The 10,715-nt window shown below is 40.8% G+C and overlaps 1 protein-coding gene across 3 annotated transcripts in view; it reads left to right on the top strand.

Annotated features, from left to right (window-relative positions):
• Positions 1–94: 94 nt before the first annotated feature.
• PITPNB (phosphatidylinositol transfer protein beta) overlaps positions 95–10,715 on the top strand; it is an 18,277-nt gene continuing 7,656 nt past the window's right edge. Inside the window, exons 1-7 of one of the 3 annotated variants that reach the window (XM_033518211.1) lie at positions 97–283; positions 611–641; positions 1,474–1,619; positions 2,239–2,330; positions 2,465–2,472; positions 3,584–3,658; positions 4,797–4,880. In XM_033518211.1, the coding sequence (XP_033374102.1) occupies positions 2,261–2,330; positions 2,465–2,472; positions 3,584–3,658; positions 4,797–4,880 (237 nt within the window). In that variant the 5' untranslated portion in view covers positions 97–283; positions 611–641; positions 1,474–1,619; positions 2,239–2,260. Of the gene's footprint in view, positions 284–610; positions 642–1,473; positions 1,620–2,238; positions 2,331–2,464; positions 2,473–3,583; positions 3,659–4,796; positions 4,881–10,715 lie in introns of all 3 variants that reach the window. The other 2 variants (XM_033518210.1, XM_033518212.1) reach the window with 2 other exon arrangements.

Here is a 10,715-nt window from a genome sequence, read left to right as displayed (position 1 = left end):
TCCCGCGGGGCGCGGCGCGGGGAGGCGGCCGGGCCGTGGGTGATTGATCCCCGTTTTCCTTAGAAAGCAGCTCGGATGGCAGTGGCGACTGGCCCGGAGCGGGGCCGCAGCCCTTCCCTGCTCCCGGTTGCTGTTGTGGGGGCGCCGGGAGCCCCACGCCACTGGGTGGATCTCTCCCGTGGGGGCTCCGGCCAGCCAAACACAAACTGGTTTGTTTGTCTATCCCACTTTCGGCTGCTCACTACTTCAAAGTCCAGTGACTGTAGCCTCAGTGGTAGTAAAGGTAATGTGTAGGTTCAAAAGTTTATAAACAGATTTAGCATAACACAAAGTTATTATGACAGAGCTGAAAGTAGAACCCAGATTTCCTGGCTCTTTTGTGTGGATTCTACCATCTTCCATCCCTTGTTTTTCCTTTAGTAACCTGGCATTGAACTTTACTTGGGTTTGTTGTGTTATATCCAAAGCCTCCCTGTCACAGAGATTACTGAAGAGAAAACTTGAATTGGCTCCTTTTGACACTTCTTTCTTGAACGTCTGTGTTACATCTGTTATCTGCAGGTGAAGCCTGATGATTCGTTTTACTGAATATTCTCTTTTCCTCTTTCAGCCGAGTGGTTTTACCTTGCTCAGTGCAAGAGGTATGTCCTGATCCTCCCTGCTTTATTCAGACTGAGGGGTGGGAGGGGATTGTGTGTCAGAAATGTGACCAGCCTGAGTCCAAACGTTCCCTGTGCTGTTGCTGCACTGACTGAGATGAGTGATGCAGGTGTGAGCCCTGTTCTGATCAAAGAATTTCCAAGGAAGCAAATGCAGCACAGAGCATTCCACTGCCAGCAATACAAATGTGCCCTGTGGCAGCACTTTGCTGCTGATCCAGCACTGAGGGACTCCAAGCCTTTTCCTGGAGCCACAGGTGTAGGAATTGTCTTCCCAGATATAAAGTTAGCAATTTGAATGGCACTGAAGTACATTTCAGTGGGAGTCACGATAGGATGTCTGTCATGCCAGGGTGTTGGTCGTGCTTCTGATGGAAACATTACACTTGTTCCATAGTGTGGGTTCCTGGGTCTTGTAAGGGCAGCATTGAGTTGGTTGAAAGTGTGAATTGGGAAGGCTTAGAGCTGGAAATTGGTCACTCCAAAATCTGTAAACTCAGAATTGATATTTCTTGGTGCAGCGAAAAACAACAAATACATTTATCTTTTGGGATAGGAAAAATGAAGTTATGATGTGCACCAAAGTGTTGGGTTGGTGTGGAACAACCTGAGTGTAGACCTGGGGTTTGTGAGTTGCAGAGATGTGTAGCAAAAAAGTTGTCAGTGTTCACTATATATCTTTTATATGATGCATTTTACTTTGCTGATAACCTTTTTTGTACTACTGAATTGTCAGAGGAAACAACTAATTGTTTTTAACATGTTAAAAGTTTTGGCCAACTTTGGTGCTAACATTTGTCTTCTCCCTTTTCAGTATCAAGTTGGGCAACTTTATTCTGTGGCAGAAGCTAGCAAAAACGAAACAGGAGGTGGGGAAGGAATTCAGGTCTTAAAAAATGAGCCTTATGAACAGGATGGCGAGAAGGGACAATACACTCACAAAATCTATCATTTAAAGAGGTGAGAAAAGCCTTGATGCACGTTGTAGTCCCTTGGTATTAAGCAAGAAATGTTTAAAGGTGAGGGTAGCCTTCCACTGTTTGCTGTTCTGGGACACTTGTTTGTGTTTTTCTGCCACTTTGTAATTTGCTGAACTGTGCATGGGTGCTTGGTGAGTGAGGAAATGTGAAATACAGTGGATTTTAAATATGTGGGATAGTTGTCTGAGACAGCTGAAAGAATTGTGTTTGCTTGCTCTAGACAGGAGTCAGGGATGAGTGGGACATAAAGTTCCTGCTGCAGGTCAGGAGCTGCTTGCCAAGGAGCTGGAGGTGAGGGCTCTGTGCAGTGCTCTTCCTCAACAGGTGTCTTTGCTGCTCTGCAACAGAAAGGATAGCACAGCTTTTCTTGTGATCACACAGCTCAATTACCTTATTATTACCTTTCCTGTTTATTTGTTAATCTTGTCATGATCTGGAAAGTCTTTGAAGTTCCTGTGTATTTCACTGGAGGTGACAAGTTACCTCATAACCCCTCAAATGCTTGGGTAGAATGTGCCCTTCTTATTGGTGTGGAAGGAGCCAATGAGGAATTTCAGCTGGTGTGATTTTAAACACCTTTTCCATGTTTGTTTCCCCAGTAAAGTCCCTGGGTTTGTAAGGATGATTGCTCCAGAAGGCTCCCTGGTGTTCCACGAGAAGGCCTGGAATGCATATCCCTACTGTAGAACAAGTGAGTCTCCCCCATGTGTGTTCTTTTGTTGGTGTTTTTATATGTGAGACCTTTCAGAAGCAATTGTATCTAATAATGCTCTGTGTTTTCTTTTCCTTTGCATTGCACTGCATTGTGTTTTCCAACGACACCAGTTGTGACAGTGAGTATTTGAAATCCTACCAGTGATATATTGGGGGTTTTTGGGATATATTTTGTCTATTACTACCACTACAATTGTCTGGCTCCAGCCTGTCATAATGTGCCTTGCTAGGACTCCTGGTGCAGAGCTCCCTGTTACTTTATTTGTCTGCTCATGGCTATGATTAGAACTGTAATTTGTCAGAGAAATTATTTCATTTTCTACGTCTTCTTTTATGCCTTTAATTACCATTACAGATGCATAATGTCTGTCCTTGTAAGACATAATGCTAAAAAAAGTGGGAGGAGAAAAAATGACATATCAGAGGCTCCTACACTCCTGAAGGCAGGAAGTGCAGTGAAATGGCATCAGTCCCTGCCTGTCTGAAATGCTGTTGCTGTAAAATGAATTCCTGCCTCAGTTAAAATGGGGTAACTGGGAATCTAAATGGATCAGCTCAGGATTTGGGTTTGTTTCTTTATGATGCATTGGAGGCACATCATTAAGATTTTAATGCTGTTTTAAATGTTTTGGTGACTTGTTTAATGAAAACTTATTAGTTAAATGTTAAACTGCTTTATCTGCTCACTTGCAAACACTGTTTAGATTGTTACCATGTGGATGTGACACAAGGAGTAACAAGTGAGTTTGAACTGTTGAGATTGACTCATCCTGCTATCAGTGCACACAGGTGTGTGCCCTCTGACTTCTGGAATTTGCGGGTTTTTTTCTTGTTTTTTGCATGTACAATTTGGTGGCAGCTGGACCATTATGATCCAGCTTTATGATTGTAATTGTGCTGTACAGTAACATCTAACTGCAGGACTAATAATTTGAAAAATTACTTGAACATTGAGGTAAAGAACTTCAGGGCTGAGGAAGCAGGACAGTAAATGGCAGGATTATTTCTACTGGTGTGCACAGGTGGATTTCTTAAACATGTCTGGTTTCAATTTAGTACTCACTGCTCTAGTTCATGATTATCAAGATTATCATGTACCTATCTCTGTAAGGGAAGAAGGCTGTTTCTCTGGAAATTTCAATAGATTGTGTTGCTAGTCAGGGATTAGTAGTGATATCTAAACTTAGAGCAGAGAGGTGTAATTGTGCTTCTTGCTTTTAATTCTTACAGAATGAATACATGAAAGATGACTTCTTCATAAAAATTGAGACCTGGCATAAACCAGATTTGGGAACAACAGAGAACGTGAGTTGGGCTTTGGATACCAAGCCTTAGTGCAATCAGTACAGATAAAGTATTTTATACCTAGTGGTGGTGGATAATTACTGCATAAAGCAAATTCCTTACCATGAGTAAAGCAAGAAAAGCATTTTTCAGGTCTTTGCAAGGTGGTCAAGCTGTCTCATCTGAGGAGATCCAAGGACAGGAGAAGGGGTTTGGTTTTCATGTTTAGAGGTCAATACAGATGCTTGATTCTCATGCAAATACTTAAATAGCTTTTCAGCAAGTCATTTTTTTATTTCATGTTCTTTCACCATAGGCATTCTACTGAGAATTAGGCTGACAAATTTATTTGGAAACAGGTTTCACAAGACCACTGGAGTTAATCTGTGAACACTCTGTAGTTACATATTGAAGCTGCCTCTGTAAATTGTCCCAACTACTGATGTTCTTGTTTTGCTCCAGACAGTCAATTTGGTTCATGTGTCACTTCAGGAAAATTTTGATCTGTAGTGATAAACATTTATAAACCATCCAGGGAGGAGTAGTTGTCAGTCTGTTGCCCGTGCTTGGGTGAGCTGTAGCTCTGGATGTGCTTCACAGAAGGGGGATTGTTCTTGGGCAGCTCTGCTGGCTGTAACTGAGTTTAGGTGTGCTGGACAGATCACAGGTGAGGAGTTAATTCCATCCTCAGACCTTTGCACACCCTCAGACTACACCTGGTCCACCTTCAAGGCAGTGCTATGATTCGGGGAACCTGTGACATCAGTTAGGTTATTGAAATCTGTGTTTTCCATATCTTTACTTTTTACACCTTCTTTCTAGCTTGAAAAGTTAATGCAGATTCTGGAATAGGTAATGGTTCTACTTAGAGCTTGATTTCATTAGTGCTAACAAATGTGACAGATGAATACAGCCTAATCTTAAATCCAGGTTTCCTGAATGCACAAGAAGTGAAGGCTTTGTGCTGGTTTAAAATTGATTAGTGAGTGAATTAAATTGTAATTGTGGAGATCATTCCCTTTGAGAAAGGGTAGGTTTGGAGAATGCTGCCTTTACAGCATCCTGAAAAGGTCCCTGTCACACACATGTGCTGCACATGCACATCACTGTGTGATTCCCAGCATGGGAATAATTCCTCCTCCTTGTTTGTTTTTTGCAGGTTCACAATTTAGATCCAAACACATGGAAGAGTGTTGAGGTTGTCCATATTGACATTGCAGATAGAACTCAAGTAGAACCAGGAGTAAGTAAATGTTCTGCTGTTGGGTCTGGGGTGTAGCATGCAGCTGATTCCACTTGTGCTTTGTGTTGATAGTGAATAAGCTAAAACGCTGTGGATTTCACCCAACAGAGACATGAAAAGTGTCTTGAACAGAATCATTCATTTATGTGCCTGTCTTACTTCTTTGGTTTTACTGCTGATTCTGTCTGCAGATCTGGGGCTGCTGGGGCTGTTGTCTGGTTTGTTAAATTGTAACAGCTGGACTGTTGGATGTGTAATACATTTTAGACAGTAGGGAGATGATAGGCACTCATATGGAGACCGTGTTTGCACAATAAATGTGATTGTCAGACTTTTTACTGTTTAACTGTTACTTTCTGAAAGTAGATACTTGGATATCCTACATTTTGGAGAGAGGACTTCTTTGCAGGAAGTCCTTGGAACTATTTTCAGTACATTATCCTCTTTTCTTTCTTCTTTCACATATTTGACCTACAGAGTATCAAAACTGAGTGCAGAATAGTCTCATCCAGAGTCTCAAGTCTCCTCTGATGTTTCCTTTTCATTAGCTTCTAACACCATTTCCACTTTTAGCAATACTTTGAGCAAGTATTTTCAGATTTCAAATCACAGTATACCCCATTCTTGTGTAGGAATGCTTTGGATTAATTTTCACCACGTGATGCAAATTTTTGTTTCCATTACATCTCCCAGAAACTCTGTTTTGCTAAGTCCTGACTTCATTAACCAAAGTCTGGCTTTGTGATTAAACTCTTAGCAGACACTGGCAACTCTGAGTTACTTGCAGACTGACATCCTTGCTGTTTACCTGTTTTCTCCTTAAAATTAGACATCAGGAATTCTCTGGACCGACACTTGGAGTCTCTTCTGATACAAAAGTCTGCAGTTTCTGACCTTTGTCTTCTCTCTCTTCACTTCTTAGGAATTCAGGAGAGACACTTTCTATTTGTGCTGATATCTTTATCAAGTTTAGGTAATGGAACTTGAATTTTATTTCTTTTTCTTGGAAATTCAGCTACATCATAACAAAATTGCCAAGATTGCCATGCTGGCTTTGTGCCTTCAGAGAAGGCTGCTGGTCTTGGAAAGCAAATGTCCCCAACAAATCATCACCTCTTTTCCCTGTGTTCTATTTGTCCAGATGTTCTTTTCCTGCAGTTTCATTATCTTTGTTCTGTGATATTCAAGCAATCACCAGTTCACTCTGTGGGGTCATGTTTGAAATCATGTGCTTTGTATAGTTTTGGATTTTTTTTTTTGTTATGATGCTTTTTTGGGAATTATCATTCTAAGTGGCTGGGTGAGATTTTTTGGTCTGCTTCATTTTTTAGTGAAAAAGAATAGTCAGTGTTTTCAAAGGAGAGTTTTATTTGTACATTTATCTTCTCAAACATAGTTTTACCTGGAAAAGCAGCTCAAATGTATGAGCTCAGGTAACAATAGAACTGAAAGAATGGAGCTACATCTATAAAATCCAACAGCGTTGAAAAAGTTTTCATGTATTCAAGTTACATCCTTTTGTTCTTGTGAATGAACCTTGTCCACCCCCCTGTGGGGGTTGTAGTTACTTTAGTTTCAGAGCTACAATCAGCATAAATATGAAAATACAAATTTCTTTAAGCTACTGATGGTGTGCATGTGCTGACTCGTGCTCATTTAAGTATGTATAGAAATAGTTTGGGTGACAGCTGTGACTTTCTTTAGATACACATTTAACTTTGCTTTCTCTTAATCATCTCCAGCATGCAGTCTGTGTCACTTTATGTTGTTTGTATATAAAAGTGGCTTCCCAGGAGAGAAAGACTTTTTAAAGTGTAAGCAAAAATGAACACTTGATTAACATCAGAGGAGGCTGTGGTTTTGGAAACAATTTGCAAAAGAGTAGAGTGTAGTGAAAACAAATTGAAATCAGGTTTATAGCTATTTTTCACAATGAAAACATTAAATTCTTGTTTAGGTCATAGTGAATCTTTATTACTTGAAAGAAAGTTCTAAAATTACAAATTTATATGAATCAGCCAGATCACACATGCCTTAAGAGTTCTGGGACTTCTATGTGCTCTCCATTTTTTTACAGTTTGAGAAAATATATTGGAATATAGGAATTGCTCTTCTGTAGTCTGTAAGGAAGTGTTAAAAGATTCTCAAGTTACAGAGCTTGATAGGTGGATCTCTCCCATTTCAGACTTAATTTATCACTATAGGCAGCTAAACAGCTCCACCTTTTTAGTGCTGAACCTTGGAATCACCATGCAATGACACATCCCATGGGACAGCCTATCTGTGGACAAATGTGATGTGCTTTTAATTTTATGCCACTCTTTTCCTCCTGTCCTGGGTGTTTTTAAATATTCATCTCTTCCAGCCTCATTCCTGGAGACCTTTAACTCCTTGTTCTGGGCATGACAGCACGATGTGCATCCCTGATAACCAGGCTGGTTTCATTTCTCATTTGAACCTTGGCATTCTTTCAAAGGTGATCTCAGGCAGTGGTTCCCCTGATAGTGGTGCTGTAGCTGCAGGACTCTTCAGGAGATGGGAGTGATTGCAAGACATTTTTTATTAAAAGCCATTTAGCTAAACCTTCCTTAAACACACGAGTGCATGTCAGGGCAGTGCATGGTGGTGCTGGTGACTCAGTTATGGGAATCTTGCACTGAGTTGAGAGCATGGCATACTTGGATAAACCTGATTTTGGTCTCCTGTTGTGCTGTGAGTGAGCACTCAGAGAGCTGTGGGTGATGTTGGAGGGAAGTATTGGTAGGTGTTTCTTTCTACAGGATATGAATGTGAGTTTTTTGCTTGGTAACACCAGTGGTATGTACATTCTCTTGCTTAAAACAAGAGAGTAATACAGTATTGAGTAAAACAAGAGACTAATACAGTATTGAGCTGGAAAGCCAGAATTTGTGCTCACCTACCTGGTTAGTGTGATGCCACTCCATGTTCAGTTCCATTTTCGTGGTTTTGCAGATCAGGCATCAGACTTGTGTAATTCTCATGTTAGGTTCTAAAAGTTTTCTCAAAATCATTCTGTCCTGTATATATGCTTTGAATCTTTATACCATTTGATAGTGAATCATGAGCTCTCAGGAACACTGTTGTATTATAAAGAAGTGCCCAAGTTCTGGGTTTGTTGTGGTATTTATTTTGTGTAGTTCACAGTCTCTGTAAATCATTCTTTATAATAGATGGTTGCATTCATACATATTATTGAGAATTTGAGCAGAAACTGCTTGTGAAATGGTATTTGTGTGTTTCTTTGAAATAGTTTTGCTCCTCTGTCTTGTTATGCTGCTGCAGGCTGATGTTTGCCTGTCTGGCTTTCCAGAGGGCTTCAGGGGTTTGAGCTGTAGTATTTGCTCCAGCAGCTGCCTGTTTTTCTTCCTAAGAAGGACTTGTTGTTGTCAGGAGTTAAGCTCTTGCTGCACAGATATTTTCCTTAAACTCTGCAAAGAACTGTTGTTTATTTGTACTTTGGCTCTAGTCCAGTCTTCTTCCCTGCATGCTTGTAGGATTTGTGTGTAGAGAAGAGTTCCTACAATGCTCTCCTGTCCATCTAGGCTTTAGTCTATAAAGAATTTTTTCCTGTCCTTAACAGGATTTGGCTTAACTGAGTTCTAAAAGGTCTTGGATCAAAGCTTCTGTCTCTAGCATAGAAAACTTTCCCATGACTCATGTATTTTCTTGGAATTTCTGTTTTCACTCCTACATTTTATTAATGGATAACAGTTTCTTCCCCAGTGTTTCTAGCTGTGGTTATTTTTCTGTGGGTCCTAAATGCAAGAGCACAGTTGCTTTTTACCAGTGTCCCTGTGCAGTGAGAGGTAGGATGGCAGGTAGCATCATCACGGGGATTTGAGTGTCCCTGGGCTATCCAGACAAATCATTCCACTCCAGAAACCAGGCAGATCAAGGCTGCACATGTAGCTCAGGTGAGCCTCATGCCTCACACCACTACAGTGAGCTCTGCCTTGGCAGGATGTTCACACAGTGGAAATAAATTCAGGGTTGTCTCAGTGCAGTACCTGGTTTTATTTATAAAATTGGCAATAAGATGTGGAATTCTTGTGTTTCTGTTTGGCACGTTGCTGACCCAAACCAGCAGCAGTTCTGCCAATAATTAGTTACATAGAGCAAACTTGTTTATCCATTGCTATAGCTTGATTTACTTCAGTGTCTTCTATCCAGTGGCTGAGTGAAATTTTTAAAAGGCAGTCATGATCAGTAATTTAAAATATTCTCTGTATTTCTGTAAAAACATTTTGCTGTAGTATTTGCATATTAAAGGTGATTTAAATGTAAAGAAGATTACTCTTTTTCCACACAAGGATTGTTAAAAAATAATTTTTAAAAAGTGTATCACACTGAGCCTCCAGGACAATGCAGAACCTGAGGATTCCAGTGGGTTGCAGCTGTCCTCTCACAGCATTTGGAAATAACTTGTGAGGTGAGAAGTTGGTCTCAGACACAGCCAATGGCTCTGGCTCAGTGCTCAGTGAGGGAAGGGACAGGAGGGGACTCAAGGCTGGATTTTGTGTGCTGCTGTGTATTTGCTCTTGGTGATGTCTGTGGAAAGGACACGTGCTTTATTACAGTAAAATCGTAGATAAGTGGGTTTCACTAAAATTCAGGTGACAGATATGGCTTGCAGTCTTTCTGCAATTATAATAATTCAAAACTTTAAATGTTTAAGTACTGCTGTGCAGTGCTGGTTCCTGGTTCCTCAGGATCTGAGGTAGGGGAAGGCTTGTGGAGCACCATGGCAGCCCCTGCTGAGGTTGGCTGACTGTTGTGTGGGTTCTTCAAACTAGAATTTTGTTTCAGCTTAGAGGGAGAAGTAGAGGAGGGTCCTGGTTTGTGGGAATTCATGAAGCACTGATTAGCAATGAGACTGAAATATCTTCACTCCCTTCTGTGAAATATCTGCTCAATTCCTAAAGTATATGTTTGAGTCCTCAGTATGGAAGTTTGCCTGAATACCTAGTATTCTAGATAAATTAGGGTTTCTTCAGCCTATTTTAACTAACTGCCAGTGTAGGTAGTTATGTTAAAAGAACTGGGAACAATGGAGAAAACTGAGAAGAAGAAAGTGTATCAGCTGGTGTTCTGTAAGTGAAATCATATTCCTCTGAGAGGACTTCCTGGATTTTTCAGCTCTATTTGGCTTGCAGTAGGTTTTTGTAAATGTCAGAATGTCTGTGAAAGCATTAACAGTTAATATGTGTAGCCTTGCTCTGTGGATTCAGAATTTAGTCTAGAGGTAGCCTTTGTTCCTCTGGAGCTGAAAGCTGATGTGTTCTTCAGCAGCCAGGAGCTGCTTCTCTTGGAGGTGTTTCTTTCACTCTGTGTTCTGCAGATTCTGGCTTCACTGAAACTTTATTTAAAAATGGGACCTTAAACTCTGCTAAACTTGGGCTTTTCTGTGGCAACTACCAAGCCTTTGTTCTGCTTTGAAGCAACTTAAATTGTTACAGTTGTGTTGTGTGGCTGTAATGGTAATCTTGGATAAATGTTTTTTATGCACAGTATAAACCTTACTTGCTTTCACTGAGGTCAGAGTTTTTAATCCTTTCTTAGTTTCCGTGGCAGCATCTTTATTAAATAACCATTTTCATACCCCTAATCAGTAGAATTCAATAAATCCATCTGTTGGAAGCATTTGTCCCTTTCAGCTCTGTATCCATTGGCTTTTCCCCCATGCAAGGGGTGAGCAGAGCTGTCCACGGTGAGGCAGCGCTGTGTGGGCTCTGCCCTGGCTCAGGCTGGGATCTCAGGGTTTCTGATTGTGTGAGGGAGTTGTTTCTGCCTTCTCCCCCCCCTGTTCTGCCTTCT

This window comes from Parus major, chromosome 15 (assembly GCF_001522545.3).
Source record: "Parus major isolate Abel chromosome 15, Parus_major1.1, whole genome shotgun sequence".
Taxonomy (NCBI): Eukaryota; Metazoa; Chordata; class Aves; order Passeriformes; family Paridae; genus Parus; species Parus major.
This window is presented reverse-complemented; position numbering and strand designations above follow the sequence as displayed.